This window comes from Hemicordylus capensis, chromosome 12, assembly GCF_027244095.1.
Source record: "Hemicordylus capensis ecotype Gifberg chromosome 12, rHemCap1.1.pri, whole genome shotgun sequence".
Taxonomy (NCBI): domain Eukaryota; kingdom Metazoa; phylum Chordata; class Lepidosauria; order Squamata; family Cordylidae; genus Hemicordylus; species Hemicordylus capensis.
This window is the reverse complement of record NC_069668.1, coordinates 4,705,910-4,722,248: the sequence shown is the minus strand read 5'-3', so window position 1 is coordinate 4,722,248 and position 16,339 is coordinate 4,705,910. Positions and strand designations below refer to the sequence as shown.

The following is a 16,339-nucleotide window of genomic DNA, read 5'->3' as shown; positions in this document are numbered from 1 at the left end:
GTGTGTATATATTCTTATTCTCTCTCTGCCACCCCTCACAGACCAGCAAAGACTTCAAGTAAACAAGTTCTCCAGCCTTCCTCAAGTTTAGCAGCCTTTGAGGGAATTCCCCACCACCATCAAGGGCAAGTTGGCAGCTGACCAATTGGGTTGGCCGTCTGGATCAAAGGTTGCCACAGCCCTGTGGAGATTTTTAATAGGTGATAGGGTGCTCTATAAACACTTCGGGTGTGTAATTACAACATCATCCAGCGTTGCTTCTGGCTATCTAAACCAGCAGTAAAAATCCCTGGAATCGAGTCTCTTTTTCTAGGCCTGCCAAGCTGAAATGCTGGAGTACTTACATTTGGAAAACAAAGTTAGTTTTGCAGTATAACATTTAATATACTTCCAGCCAAACCCATCTATCTGTATCTATTACATACTTTGAAGGGTGGGTGGGTGGGTTGGTTTGCATGAAATCAAGTCATACTTCATGATTACCTACACAGACCAAATTTTTGCATATACAATTTGAATGCACTATTTCTTACACTGGAATATGCTGGGGGAAGGGTTTATTTTATTTCAATTTTTTTTAACTTTTTAGAAGAAATCCTGAATGTAACTTGTTCTTGACAGATTTCTAACACTCTAATCAGATCAGAAACTCCAAAATGATCACAAGAGAAGCAGAAGATCTTCCACCGATTAAAATTTATTATGGTTCAAATTTACCATATATGATGATTGTTCAATAAAATGAATAAAGGTTGAAGTTGGAATCCTACAAATTTCAAACTGTTCTGTGACTTCCATTTTCCAAGTGCATTAATAAGACATTCTGTTTGATTGATTTGATGGCTTGAACTTGCCTAGAAGTGTAATCTACGCAGAATGACTTTGCCTGGTTAACGATAGGCCGTATGTGTGTGTGTGCGCGCTAATTATCCATACTTAATCTTTTTAACATTTCCAGGTCATACATTTTCAAACATATTCTTTTAATTTCTAGCTCACCTGCCCACATGTACCAATATATGTTTGGCTCATCCACAGTCTGAAAGCAGAATCTAAATCCATGGCTCCTTCCAGAAATCATGTTGAACCATGGCTAAGGAAGATTAACCATGGCTCTGCATGATGTCTGAAGCTATACTTTGCCACCAGAGGGCAAAGCAGAACTTGAGACTAGGGTTTGCAGACCATGGCGTGTGCTAACCATAGTGACGGTTATTGTTTCCACTTCACTAGCTGTGGCCTGTGATGACGGGAGTGTTGAGCAGACAGAAAATGGAAGTAGGCAGTCTTGAAACCATGGTTTGAAACCATAGTGATTGTTTGATTGATGCCTTCGAGTCAGTGTTGACTCTTAGTGACCACATAGATAGATTCTTTCCAGGATGATCTGTCTTCCACTTGGCCTTTAAGGTCTCTCAGTGGTCTATTCATTGCTGTCGTAATCGAGTCCATCCACCTGGCTGCTGGTCGTCCTCTTCTTCTCTTCCCTTCAACTTTCCCCAGCATTATGAACGTCTCAAAGGGAGCTGGGTTTTCACATAATGTGTCCAGACTATGATAGTTTGAGCCTGGTCATTTGTGCCTTGAATGAAAATTCTAGATTGATTTGTCTTGTGATCCATTTGTTTGTTTTCCTGGCTGTCCATGGTCTCCTCAAAAGTCTTCTCCAGCACCCAAGTTCAAAAGCATCAATGCTTTTCCTATCTTGCTTCTTCAAAGTCCAGCTTTCGCATCCTTAGAGTGTCCACGGGAAAAACCATGGTCTGAACTATTCTAATCTTTGTAGGTATAGACACGTCATGGCGTCTCAATATCCTTTCCAAGGCTTTCTAAATATCCTTTCCTACCAAACCATGGTAGGAAAGCTGGAACCATGGTTTGGATTCTAAACCGGGGCTAGCACAGCGCACAGTTTACTCTGATGTCTGTTTTGAACCTGCCACTTGGTCAGAACTTGCCTGATCGCCAAGGGGCGATTTCTTCTTCACTATGTGATTCATTATTTGCAGGCCTGAACTGAAAACAAAATGCAAATATTGTTATATTGTGTCACTTAGAAAAAGCCCAAACCTTTTATCTTTTGCTGGGATAAAAGACTGCCAGAAGATACTCCTTGACAGTAGCTCTTAAAATTTCATTTTTTGTCAGAACTGAGCACGCCGTTGAGTTGCAGGAGAGTGTACAATGTAGTAAACAAGGGTGTGTTTTCCCCCCTGGTGGCTGGTGGCTTGTACTCCATAAAAATCAGGAAGTATAGCATATGCGTTTCTCGCCAAGCTGAACAGGAACAAAGCCTTTGAGGCCGAAAGGCTCACTAGTGTTACAAAGAGCAAGGGATGTACAGTCGAAAACACTATTTTTTTTGTATGTCATCAAGTTCCTTTCCCCTCCTCCCTATTAAGGAGGAAACGGCCTTGGTCGAAAACAGTGATGGTGGAAAGAAACAAAGAGAGGGTTAGGTTTTCACTTAGTTAAAGAACCACCCTGCTGGATCGGACCAAGCATCCGTAGAGTCCAACCAGATGCTTTTTGAATTAATTATTAAATCGAAATAATAATAATAATAATATAATAAATGAAGATGTAAAAATATTATGGGACTTCCGACTACAAACAGACAAACATCTGCCACACAATACACCAGATATCACTGTAGTTGAGAAGAAAGAAAAACAAGTCAAAATAATCGACATAGCAATACCAGGGGATAGCAGAATAGAAGAAAAAGAAATAGAAAAAATCACCAAATACAAAGATCTACAAATTGAAATTGAAAGGCTGTGGCAGAAAAAGACCAAAATAATCCCCGTGGTAATTGGCGCCCTGGGTGCAGTTCCAAAAGACCTTGAAGAGCACCTCAACACCATCGGGGCCACAGAAATCACCATCAGCCAGTTACAAAAAGCAGCTTTACTGGGAACAGCCTATATTCTGCGACGATATCTATAACAACTGACAATAAAATTAAGCCATCCCAGGTCCTTGGGAAGGACTCGATGTCTGGATGAAACAAACCAGTCAATAACACCTGTCTGACTGTGTAAACTAATAATAATAATAATAATAATAATAATAATAATAATTAGTTAATAATAATAATAATAATAATAATAATAATAATAATAATAATAATTCAGCCATCCTAGGTCCTTGGGAAGGACTCAATGTCTGGATAAAACAAACCTGTCAATAACACTGACTGTGTAAACAACAACAACAATAATAATAATTTTGGGAACTCAGAAATCAGGCATGAAGATCCTTTCTTCCTTGTTTCTCCCCAGCATCAGGTGGTATTCAGAAGGAAAACGACTCACTACTACTGCTGCAGCAACAATTACTATTTATAGAGCTCATCCTGTGGCAGTGAGTATGAATTATCCCCTTTGCTAAGCAGATACTGCTTTGGTTTGCATTTGGATTGGGGGATACATGTGAGCTCTGTATGATATTCCCCTTAAAGGTTGAAGCCGTAGCTCGGTGGAAGAGAATCTGCTTGGCCTGCAGAAGGTCTTGGGTTCAGTCTCCAGGTAGGGCTGGGAGAGATTCCTGCCTGCAACCTTGGAGAAGCAGCTGCCAGTCAGTACAAACAATACTGAGCTAGATGGACCAATGGTCTGACTCAGTAAAAGGCAGCTTGCTAGGTTCCTAGACTTCCTTTCAATACAAATCTTCTTAAAGCGGTTTAATCTGCACTCTCTTAAATATAGGAACATAGGAAGCGGCCACATACTGAGTCTGACCCTTGGTCCATCTAGCTCAGGATTGTCTTCACAGACTGGCAGCGGCTTCTCCCAGGTTGCAGGCAGGAGTCTCTCGCAGCCCTATCTTGGGAGATGCTGCCAGGGAGGGAACTCGGAACCTTCTGCTCTTCCCAGCACGGCTCCCTCCCCTGAGGGGAATCTCTTCCAGGGCTCACACTTCTAGTCTCCCATTTATGTGCAACCAGGACAGACCCTGCTTAGCTAAGGGGACAAGTCATGCTTGTGACCACAAGACCTGCTCTCCTCTCCCAGACCATGTGACTATCCATTGGTGGGTCTACCTTCTATGAATCTGTCAAGTCCTTATTTTTGAAAAAGCCGTCCTACTACGAGTCACTTTAAGTGGGCAACTTGAGTGTGTAAGAGAGGGCGAACGGCTTCCATAGTTTGTGGCTACCACCCACCTCTAGAAATATATTGCGACTTGCACCCTATAAACTCTGAATGTTTTCGGAGCCCTGAAAACTTACTTGTTTGGCCTGACCTTCCAAACGTTCTTAAATGTGTTTTTTTAAATAGGTGTTTATATTGTGGTAAGCCGATTGTTTTAAATTGTGGTTTTTGTGTTTGGTTGTTACACACCGCCCAGAACCCTTGGATGGATACGGCAGTATAGGAATGTAATAAATAAAGTCTCAGCATGGCTGATGAGTGGCTTAGGTGTGATGTGCGTCCTGTGAGATCACTGGCAGTGTGCATGAATATCTGTGTGTGGGCATGTAGGTGCGAAACCAAAAAAACCATGAAAGGAAGACGGGAGGGGGGTGGCGATCCTGTAGCATTTGAACCCTCCAGAGCACATCTGTATGAACGACCTCATAAATAGACAGCCAGCTTGCAAGATGTTGGTTATGGAGCATGAGCAGTTTGGGGAAACGGCCCGTCCCTTGGCTCTTCCCCTCCAGCCTGGCCATGGCATCCGTGTCTCTTCCTTATTTTTCTTACCGATGGAAGAGAACTTCAGTCAGGTGTTAATCAAAAATGGATGTGTTGATTAATTGCAGAATCCGCACTAGGAGGTGGTGGGACCTCATAAGCTAGTGGCTTGGTTTGTGTTTCATCAGTGAGCGTTGGAATAAGAAGCGAAAATGTTGGGTTCTTCATAGGAGCAGCCAGGCTCAGATACTCCATGAGGGGTGTGCTAAGAAGGTGTCCTGTGTTTATATTTGTATCTCTGTCGCTTAGAACGTGCATAACCTGCCTTTCCCCCCCTTTCTCCTTCCAGCTTTACCAACAAGGCCGACTATGTCAGCTGGGTAGTGAATTCTGCGAGCTAGAAGTTTTTGCCAAGGTGCTCCGAGCTATAGATAAAAGGTAACCCTGCACTGGAAATGCTGTCTGCTCTTGGCTTTCCATTTTTTCTTGTAAAGGATACTGAGTGGGATCCAATCACCGTGAAGTCTTTTGAAGCCCCACCAATTTCTGAGGGAGGAATTTAAGCACCAGGCGCGGTTAACATCCCTGTTGAAATGGGTCACCTAGATTCAAATAAGAGTTGCACGTGGGGGGTGCATGCAGAAGGGAGGGGCCATTTTCAGCATCCCACCCACCCCCTAGCCATCTGTCTTTCCCGAAAATGTGTCCCTGGGGTTTGCAGGATGCTCAAGTACATATGTTTTGGAGACACAGGTGGTAGTTGATAATCACCCCTTCCCTCGGTGCCTGCTGTGGTGGAACATCTGCTTTGCATGCACAACGTCCCTGGTTCAGTCCCTGGCAGCATCTCCAGGTATGGCTGGGAAAAACTCCTGTCTGAAAACTTGGAGAGCTGCTGCCAGCCAGTGTAGACAGTCCTGAGGTAGATGGACCAATGGTCTGACTCTGTAGGCAGCAGCTTCCTAAGGGATGAGACTGCAGCTCAGTGGTAGAGTAACTGCTTTGCATACAGAAGGTCCCAGGTTCAATCCCTGGCAGCATCTCCACGTGGGGCTGAGAAAAACCCCTGCCTGAAAGCTTAGAGAGATGCTGCCAGTCAGTGTAGACGGGGGGTAGGCAACCTTGGACACTCCAGCAGTAGTTCAACTACAACACCCCAGCTAACTTGGCAAAGAGGCACCTTTTAATGTGTTGTTTCTCTTTATTGAGCAGGGGGAGAGCAACTGGCCCTAACTGCCCCCAGGACAGTACCTCCAGTGACTGTTGCTGGTGTCTATCTTATGTTTCTTTTTAGATTGTGAGGCCTTTGTAGACAGGGAGCCATCTTATTTATTTATTATTTCTCTGTGTAAACCTCCCTGAGCCATTTTTGGAAGGGCAGTATAGAAACTAAATAAATAAATAAATAAATAAATAAATCCCATCATCCCTAGCCACAGTAAATTGTGTTTGGGGGTGATTGGAGTTGTAGTTTGACAGCAGCAGGCATTCCAAAGGTTGCCTACCCCTGGTGTAGACAGTACTGAGATAGATGGACCAGCTTCCTCCTTTCCTCGCTTGCTCTATTTTTTGGTAGAAAAAATAAGACCGGCAGACACTGTATCAGGAAAATGCAGCTCTAAATGCATAAGAAATGGCTCAGTTCACACGCCAGACAGTATATTTTACTCGTCATATGGTTCCTTAAGCGATGCTGATACATTACTGGTCAGGATTTTTTCACTCGCCGTGCCTCATTTTTCACTCATCATGGACAAGTGGACTGGTGGGTTTCCTGAGCCCTGAATTAGTTGGTTTCTTCTGGAGATGTTGATGAATTCGTCCACATTTCAGAATATAGTCCTTAAGATGGAAGCGCACTGTGTCCCTAGGAGGGGCAGGAGAAATACTCTGTCCTCTGCTTCTTTCCCCCTTCCAGGCACCTCCTTCATCACTGTTTTCAGGCACTAATGGATCACGGAGTGAAGGTGGCCTCGGTCTTGGCCTACTCGTTCAGTCGGCGGTGCTCCTACATTGCGGAATCGGACGCTGCGGTCAAAGAAAAGGCGATCCAGATTGGCTTTGTTCTAGGTAATTGCAAGTTAAATCGGACACGAGGCTGGTTGCTTGTTGGAAACGGTGCATAAGGGAGGGGGTGGGGGGAACAAAGGTGGGTTTTGAGGGAGGATTTGAAGGTGTTGGGAGAGAGGGCATCACAGAGGCATTCGGGTGAACTCTTTGATTAAAACCTTGGGATACCTGGAACCTAAATGTGAATAGAGTAGGCACCAGGAGAAGGTCTCTCAGTGGGGACGCCTACATGTGTTAATTTCAGGGCCACCTGGAAAAAGGTCTTCCTTGAAGATCTTTTTTAAAATGATCCGATTCATACGTGTGGTCTTTTAAATAGGGAAGAGAGCTGCTTTGGGAAGGAAGAGGAGAGGAGAGCTGGTCTTGTGGTAGCAAGCATGACTTGTCCCCTTAGCTAAGCTGGAGACTTGATGTGTGAGTACTGCAAGATATTCCCCTCAGGGGATGGAGCCGCTCTGGGAAGAGCAGAAGGTTCCCAGTCCCCTCCCTGGCAGCATCTCCAAGATCGGGCTGAGAGAGATTCCTGCCTGCAACCTGGGAGAAGCCGCTGCCAGTCTGGGAAGACAATACTGAGCTAGATGGACCAATGGTCTGACTCAGTATATGGCAGCTTCCTATGTTCCTAATGAACACTGGCCTTGCAGTAGTGAGCATGAAGTTTCCATTTTGCTAAGCAGGGTTCATTTTGGTCTGCATTTGGATGGGTGACTACATGGGAGCACTGTCTGCTGTAAGATATTCCTCTTAGAGCAGGGGTAGGCAACCGTGGTTCCCCAACTGTTGTTGAAACTAACTTCTCGACGTCATCCCCATCCACAATAAATTGTGGTTGGGAATGATGGGAGTTGTAGTCCAACAGCAGCTGGGGAACCAAGGCCGTCTACTCCCGCCTTAGGGGCCGGGGCTGTAACTGCGTGGAAGAGCACCTTATTTGCATGCAGAAGGTCCCCTGGTCAATCCCTGGCAGCATCTCCAGGTAGGGTTGGGCGACATACCAGCCTGCAACCTTGGAGAAGCTGCTGCCATTCAGTGCCGACAGTATTGAGCTAAATGGAGCCAAGGTCTGACTCAGTCTAAGTCCACTTCCTACACAGCGGTATCTAGAGTACAAACTCTGGCTTGCGACCCGAAGCTTGCTTGCGCAATGAGTGTTGATACAGGGCTGAAATGGGAAGCACACCTCGAGGACGAAGGGCCCTTCTCGCTTGCACTGGTGCCCTGGTTGCCAAATCCCTTGTTGACATTTGCCTTTCCAGGAGGGTTCCTCTCCGATGCCGGTTGGTACAGCGACGCTGAGAAGGTCTTCCTCTCCTGCCTCCAGCTATGCACCCTTCACGATGAGATGCTGCACTGGTTCCGTGCCGTGGAGTGTTGTGTGAGGTAGGCGCCACCCGGCCGGAAATGCTTCCGTTTCTCTCACACACTGAAACCTTGATTAGGGATGTGCACTCAATCGGTGGGGGCCGGTTCGAAGGCAGGGATGGGACAACTTTAAGGGCGTGGGAGGGTGCATTTACCCCTCCCGGCGGGGTGGCAGCATACCTCCCTGCGGAGGTACTACTTCCGCCTACTTCTGTTCCGTAGAGCGAATGGGGTGGCAGGGAGGTACACTCCCCCGCTCTTAAAGTTGTCCCACCCCCGCCTTTAAGCCTTTCGAACCGCCCGATGTTCGAACCTGTTCGGAGGCCCATAAAAGGGAATCCGAACCGTTTCATGCACTTCCCTAACCTTGACCTGTGTTTGCTTTAAATAAGTGACCAAGTTGTCCTGGTGCTAGTTGATTGAGCTCGTTCAAGGTGGCCAGCCTGATCCTTTCCGGCTGAAGTACTACAACTCCCATCATCCCCTGCCACATTAAAAATAACAACACCTTTTATTAAATGCAGTTGGGTAGGGCTTTCCCACCATTGTCTGCTCACTCTGGGAGGTCTGGCAAGAGAACTTAGTCTGCCTCAGACATCCACCCCGCCCCTACTCAAAGTGACTTTTCCCGCATGGATCCACAAATGTCGGCGTAGCTCACTAGCCAGCCCTTATTTCTGGTCGCCGCCAATTTCTGCTCTTCCCTTTGATCTTTTTCTGGCACACAGGCAGAGGGCTTTGGAGGGGAAGGCGTCTTGGTGATGGAAACAGTAAGAAACACGCGGAACTCTCTCTTACTGCTCCGAAAGGATTCTTACTGTTGCTTCCCTTCTCAGAAACGGCCGGGAAAAGGAGACCTCTGGGGAGGAGATCTGTGGGGTGCCAGGCATCCTGCTCGCCAGTGGGCTGGGGGCGCTCGCCAGGGGCGAGCTGGCCAGTGGAATCGTAGGTGCCGGGCTTCTCCGTGAGACGGGTTCCCTACCAATACAGTGGGACTACCCCTTGGTTTCTTTCTCTACTTGCTCAGAAATAGTGTTGGGAGCCTGGGAGGGGAGTCAGCGTGCTTGGTGATCGGGCCATGGTATTAAGACAGGTTCCTGTGCGCCCTTGATGGGCAAACGAGGGGACCTCCAGAAAGCTTAAGTTCCCACCCGCCCCCGTTTTCCACCTACTTCTTACTTACTCGCTCAAATGGTTCTGACTTCAGGCTTACCTGCGTCTTCCTGCAGTTCCCGCCGCTGTGTGGCCGGCTGACCGAAGGGATGTGCCCGGCCCTTCTGGCAACAGCAGCTTAACAAACCAACAAGTTTCCCCCTGTTCGGTTAAAGCCATGCCATTTTCAATGCGTTAATTGCGGTTCGGCACCCGGGGCCTCTTTGGAACAGCTCCAGACTTCCGTGCGAGACTCGTTTGCCTGTTTCCAGCGTGTAATTTATAGCTTCGCATCCGCTTGGGGACTTCCCCCTGAACTATGTATTTTGTGGTGGTTGACAGCTTCCGCCTGTCGTTTGTGAACCTTGCACTTTCGATGGGGAAAAGCTTGTAGGTATATCCGACAGGGGCTGGGGGAAATGTTCATACAAATCCTGTCCAAGCATGCAGAGTTTGCTTCTCTGATCTTGAACGGAGGCTGCTTCAGTTGCTGTGGAGCAGGCCTGCTCAACTCCGGCCCTCCTGCAGATGTTGGCCTACAAATCCCATAATCCCTGGCTATTGACTACTGTGGCTAGAGATTATGGGAGTTGTAGTCCAAAAAGAGCTGGGGGGCCCAAGTTAGCAGGCCTGCTGTGGAGTCAACATGCCCTCGTTCCTGGCTATGAAACGGCATCCCCATAGTGTTGTTTTCTGGTGTGTGTGTGTGTGTGTGTGAGTGACGCATCTGGCTGGTAGCCATTGGCATGCTGGGGGCCGCAAGATCCTTTCCGTCTCTTCCAGGCTGCTGCACGTCCGGAACGGCAACTGTAAATATCACTTGGGCGAAGAAACCTTCAAGCTAGCCCAGTCGTACATGGACAAGCTGGCGAAGCACGGCCAGCAAGCCAACAAAGCCGCCCTGTACGGCGAGCTGTGTGCGCTGCTCTTCGCCAAGAGCCATTACGACGAGGTGAGTGGATTCCGCTGGGCTCCAAAGAATCCGCCCGGAAGCTTCTCCACGGGCGCCCGGGGAACAGGTCGGCCCTTTCTCCTGGACAAAGGGCCTTGTGGGCCGACTGCACGCTGGCGCATGGGCAGACAAAAGCCGGCTTCGCTGTGCCTTGGCAACCGACACGGTGCCTCACAAGGCAATGCCAAATAACATTTGCATCGGGCTAAAATTAGGGTTTGGCTGGGCTGAAGCGCTGGAGTTTGCGGGAACGGAAGCTCGTCTTTGCCATTGTTAGGCCCAGCTGGGGAAGGGAGGCTTCTCAGAGTATTGAAGCCCTCCGTTGTGGGAGAAGCAGTTGCTGGTACTCGGAGGCTCTCCCGGCTGGTACCTGGAGCTCCGGACACACGCCAGCCCTCCCCATGGTCATTGGAGCTGCTTGCCCCAAGGCAACCATCTCCTCTGCTCCTCACTCGAATCCTGCCTCTCCTCACCACCTGTCATGGGAAGCTGCTTTATACAGAGTCTGACTCCTGGTCCGTCTAGCTCAGTATTGTCAACACTGATCGGCAGCAGCTCTCCAAGGTTTCGGACAGGAGTCTCTCCCAGCGCCTCCTGGAGATGCTGCCCAGGATTGAACCTGGGACCTTCTGCATGCTAAGCAGATGCTCTACCACTGAGCTATGGCCCCATCCCCTAAGGGGAATATCTTCTGGGATATCTTCACATGTAGTCCCCCATCCAAATGTAAACCAAGGCAGACTCTGCTTAGCAAAGGGGACAATTCAGGCTCTCTACCGCAAGACCCGCTCTCCTCCCATGACACTCTGGTTAGAGCACAGGCTTCCCACGGTGGAAAGTTCAAGGAAGTTCTAGGTTTCCGTAAGCACTGTCTGTCAATTCCCTGCCGGATTTGAGTGGGGCAGCCAGTTCCCTTTGACTAGGCAACCAGAGCTCACCAGATAAATGGCAGGACCACAAGGCTTCATAATTGTGTATTTTCTCTCCCCCCCCCCGCGTGCTCCCCGACACACACCATGACAGCAGCCATTTACTGAGTCAGGCCCTTGGTCCGTCTTTCTCAGTACTACCTGTACTGACTGGCAGCAGCTTTCAGGCAGGAGTCTCTCCCAGTCCTGTATGAGGATGCTGCAAGGGATTGAACTTGGAACCTTCTGCATGAGGCAAACCCTGTAGGAGGCAGTGGGACGCCCACTCCCTGTTTTTGATGGCAGGTGTTGGTTCTGCCTCGGTATCTGGGCCTCCATCATCAGCTCCTGTAAAAAGGCAGTACTTTAATTGTTAAGGAAGTGTGACACTTTAGAACTGCCTTTTTGGGGTCATGTTGGTTTTATCTTGGTCTTGTGGTGTGAGCTCTCTGAGTTTTGGTTTTTGTTTTTAATTCTTAGGCTTACAAGTGGTGTATAGAAGCCATGAAGGAAATTTCAGTGGGCTTGCCAGTCAAAGTTGTCGTGGATGTTTTACGGCAAGCTTCAAAGGTGAGTTTAACCTTTCTACCAATAACCCGTGTCCGCCTTAACACCTTTTTTGCAAGGAGCATTCTTCAAACACAAACTAGCATTCAAAGCGTCCTTCTTGCACACCTCCCCATATTCTCCAGTAATGCAGCCTGTGATCTAAATTCTAAGAGATGTATTCTGAACACCTACATTTTACTTTATAGTCAGCTTCCTTCAGGAAGCTCCGAGCTTACATGGACTTCCTGCTGGTCTCCCATCCAAATCCTAACCAACCCAAGACCTGCTTCACTTTAACAGCAGCCTGCACCCTATAGAATACTCATGCATTGGGCCTTGTTCAAGACTGTTTACTGGTCAGATTACACAAAATATTCACTATTTAAAAGAATTAAATGCACTCCCAAAACATTACTGAGTGCTGCTGGTGTGTTTGTTTTCCCAATATTTTGTTTCTCTCTCTCTCTCTCTCTCTGTCTTTCTCTTCTCTCTCTCTCTCTCTCTGTCTTTCTCCTCTCTCTCTCTGTCTTTCTCTTCTCTCTCTCTGTCTCTCTGTCTTCTCTCTCTGTGTGTCTTTCTCTTCTCTCTCTCTCTTTCTTTCTCTTCTCTCTCTCTCTCTCTGTCTCTCTCTCTCGCCACGACTGCTCCATTCTCTCTCTCTCTCTGTCTCTCTGTCTTCTGCACCCCTGGTGGCGCAGTGGTAAAACTGCCGCCCTGTAACCAGAAGGTTACAAGTTCGATCCTGACCAGGGGCTCAAGGTTGACTCAGCCTTCCATCCTTCCGAGGTCGGTAAAATGAGTACCCAGAATGTTGGGGGGCAATATGCTAAATCATTGTAAACCGCTTAGAGAGCTCCGGCTATAGAGTGGTATATAAATGTAAGTGCTATTGCTATTGCTATTGCTATTCTCTCTCTCTGTGTCTTTCTCTTCTCTCTCTCTCTTTCTTTCTCTTCTCTCTCTCTCTGTGTCTTTCTCTTCTCTCTCTCTCTCTCTGTCTTTCTCTTCTCTCTCTCTCTGTGTCTTTCTCTTCTCTCTCTCTCTGTCTTTCTCTTCTCTCTCTCTCTCTGTCTTTCTCTTCTCTCTCTCTCTCTCTCTGTCTTTCTCTTCTCTCTCTCTCTCTCTCTCTCTGTCTTTCTCTTCTCTCTCTCTCTGTCTTTCTCTTCTCTCTCTCTCTCTCTCTGTCTTTCTCTTCTCTCTCTCTCTGTCTTTCTCTTTCTCTTCTCTCTCTCAGCGAAGGGGACAAGTCATGCTTGCTACCACAAGACCAGCTTCTCCTCCCTGGTGTCTTCTGGGGGAAAAGACTGTTAGTTGTTTAAGGGAGGCCACAGCCCTGCTAGAACTGAGTGTCAGTAGGGTGTACAGGAATGCCTTGAATATTCATCCCATTTCACGTGCTTCCTCTTCCTGTTGATTTCAGGCTTGTGTTGTAAAACGTGAATTTAAGAAGGCCGAGCAGTTAATAAAACACGCCGTGTATCTAGCGCGGTAAGTAAGCCAGCCTTGTTCAGAAATCCTGCCGGATGCCGTGTCTTGCTCTGTGGGCCGCTTCTGACGTGGGGTTTTGTCTTCCAGGGAGCATTTTGGAGCCAAACACCCCAAATACTCCGACACGCTCCTAGACTATGGGTTTTATTTGCTCAACGTAGACAACATATGCCAGTCGGTGGCTATTTACCAGGTATGGCTCCGGCCCATGTTTCTCTTAGATTTTGAACGCTATGAAGTGGTTGCGTGTTTCCGTCTTTGGAATTGGATGGTTCCTGATCGCAAGGGAATGGGTAGGGATGTGCTCTACTGAAAGTATCACTAGAAATACATTGTCTTCGTTCCCAGTGCCCTTCTCATTCCGGAAAGAGATGTGAAGCTTTTGAAAGACGTTCACGTCTCCAAATGTTGGCTGGTGGAATCAGTTAAACCCAGGCTGTACAACCTGAGCCCTCCAGCTGTTGTAGGATTACAACTCCCATCATCCCCAGCCACTGTGGCCAATAGTCGGGGGTTGATGGGTTTTGTAGTACAGCATCTGCAGGAGGCCCATAGTAGTGCAGCCCTGAGTTACTGAACGGACCTTGCAGCTGACATGCTGCATCTGTTTCGATCCAAGGATTTAATTAATATAATAAAAATAAAATTCCCAAATGAAGAGCTGATTCACCCACACGACACCTTTAACAATGAACAAGGAAGTCGGCTTTCTTCAGCCACATCTTCTCTGGCCATAGACTGGTTTCCAGTATCAGATAAACACATTTCAGTTCTGTAGAAAAGCCTCTGTAATCTAAGTCGTTCCTTCCTGTAGCTGTGTACAGTGGTTTACTCTTTATCCCAGTCCATTCCTTTCATTTTGTTTTGATTGTTTTTAATGTTTTAGAATATTGTGTAAAAAAAGTTTTAATTGTCATGTTTTTAAATTTTCTGTTTCTGTTTTGAACTAATGTTTTACTTTTGTTTTTATCTGGTTGTAAACCGCCCAGAGACGTAAGTTTTGGGCGGTATAGAAATAAAATAAAATAAAATTTGCAAAGGGTATGGACTGTGATCGGCCATGCTCCAGCTTTTTGTACACATGAGCAGCAATTTAACGTTTAATATTGAACATGTGAATATTTCTAATTTGCCACGGCTGCTATAATGCTGATATCCTTTTCTTTGTTTCTCCAACCTGACGCCATCAATTGCTGGATATTTTGATGCACCCAAACCCCTCTCTTCATTACGCCGTCATCATTTTTGTATATGTTACTTAAATGTGGTTGAGTTGTTGGTTTAATTGTTTGCTTTCCTCTTTACTGTAACATTTTATCTTGCCTTTGAACAAAGAACATCCGCTTGATTAAATTCCTGTTTTGTTTTTTTAAAAAACCAAGCGTTTATGAGCCCAGTCTGGTCTGTTTGAGCAGTTATTAATGGTAGCAGTTCTACCATTATGTCTAAATGAAAGGCTTTTGAAATCTATTGCCCAAAATGTCCAGTAACCCATAGGCTTGGTCTAACTATAAATCAGGTGGTATAGTTCTGCAGTGGCAGAATAAATTGGACCACTTCAGACAGTGGAGGGGGAGACAGGTGGTCTTCTGCAGGTGGTCTCCCCCCACCCCAAGCAAAAACAACCACCAACTTTCCTGCAAGGAGGAAAACTAGCATAACAGTGAGAGGAATCACTAGAATCTCCAGGTCCTTTGTAATACATACAGTGCCAGATTTGGGCACAAGTTAAGGAAGCTATAGCTTCGGGCCTCACATCATGAGGAGCCTCTGGATTTTTAAAAAAAGTCTAAATTCCAAATATAATCTATTGTTTCATACTTTGTTTTTTTGTGTGTGTGAGATTGCTGTATACCGCTTTGGGATGTATATGTTGGGCAGTTTAGATAGATAAGTTTATTTCGGTCATTGACCAGTAAAATTGGGCTGTTTATAAATATGGTAAATGAATAAATTTTTGTTTCATGTCTTTTCATTTAAAGGTATATCCAGTGTAAATAGGCTTTTTGCAAGACATCTATTTTGGTTTGAGGATTAGTTTCTCGTTGCATTTTTTGCCAAGGAAAAACAAAACATTATTCTCTCTCTTCTCCTTGTCCTTTTTGTGAGAATGAGAAATGCTTTTGTGGTGCTGTGGGGCCTTTTAAAGCTTGGCCTAGCTTAAGGCCGTAATCCAGCCCTGAAGACACACACCTCTGTCTCTATGCACTCGCTGACTGTTTGGAGGGCGCTTTCATAGTGCAGAATGTATTCAGAAATACAAGACTGCCCAGCCGTGGAATGCGGTCTGTAGGAAGGACTGCATGGTATGATTTGGCTGATTGTGTGGCCTGGTCTTTACTCACACAGCAGATTGAGCTGGGAGAATGCTGTGGGGGTTGAAAAGACAGCCCTGTGAGTGAACTCCACAATTTGCTCCCTGCAGTTGGCAAACCACAGCGGGCAAACAGTGTGGATGAGAAAGGTGGTTTTATTTTTGTCCTAACGGGCGAGGGAGTATTCAGGAGTGGCATTCCTCCCTTGGAGGTCCGTTCGGCTGCATGCGCGGGGCTTTGACCCATGCTCTTCATCGGGAGGCCTGTGACAGAGAGAAATTTCCCTCCCTCTCTCACAAAACTAGAACCAGAGGTCACCCCATGAAACTAAAGGTTGGGAAATTTAGGATCGACAAAAGGAAGTCCTTTTTCACACAGCGCACAATTAATCTATGGAACTCCTTGCCACCGGATGTGGTGATGGCCACCAGCTTGGATGGCTTTAAAAGGGCCTTAGACAGATGCATGGAGGACCTATCAATGGCTACTAGTCTGGTGGCTGTGGGCCATCTCCAGCCTCAGAGTCTGTGCGGAATCTCGGCGCGATCTCCGAGGCACCATACGGAGTGGACCGTTTCTCACCAGGCAGGGCTAAGCTTTGCTCAGGGATTGGGGTTCCTATAAGGGGAACGGAGCCCTCTTGAGCCCCTCCATCCTCTTGGAAGGTGTGCATAGAGTGCTGGGAAGTGTGGTCCTTCCCCATGCTTTGCTCCTAGAGCTTTTAAAAGAAGGCCCCCGTCTCTCTTTAGGGGCTCTCCCAGCACTGAGAAAAGAGCAGTACTGCGTGGAGGTCAGGACAGTGGGGAATGGCTCCCACTTGGAAGGCTTTTTTCCCAAGTGGCCCCTGCTAGAAAAACGGAGGTGATGGCTGGCCGAGACCGAAACTCCTGAATGTTGAGTCGT

At 46.9% G+C, this 16,339-nt stretch overlaps 1 protein-coding gene and 1 non-coding gene across 2 annotated transcripts in view; one reads left to right on the top strand and one right to left on the bottom strand.

The window, feature by feature from the left end:
• Positions 1–16,339, top strand: part of APPBP2 (amyloid beta precursor protein binding protein 2) — a 40,261-nt gene that overhangs the window by 10,050 nt on the left and 13,872 nt on the right. The window contains exons 2-8 of the mRNA XM_053274512.1: positions 4,990–5,078; positions 6,559–6,710; positions 7,967–8,090; positions 10,008–10,176; positions 11,565–11,654; positions 13,054–13,121; positions 13,209–13,314. Coding sequence (XP_053130487.1) covers positions 4,990–5,078; positions 6,559–6,710; positions 7,967–8,090; positions 10,008–10,176; positions 11,565–11,654; positions 13,054–13,121; positions 13,209–13,314 — 798 coding nt within the window. The remainder of the gene's footprint in view (positions 1–4,989; positions 5,079–6,558; positions 6,711–7,966; positions 8,091–10,007; positions 10,177–11,564; positions 11,655–13,053; positions 13,122–13,208; positions 13,315–16,339) is intronic.
• Positions 10,772–10,852, bottom strand: TRNAA-AGC (transfer RNA alanine (anticodon AGC)). Its single transcript has one exon. It is a non-coding gene; the product is annotated as a tRNA-Ala (tRNA).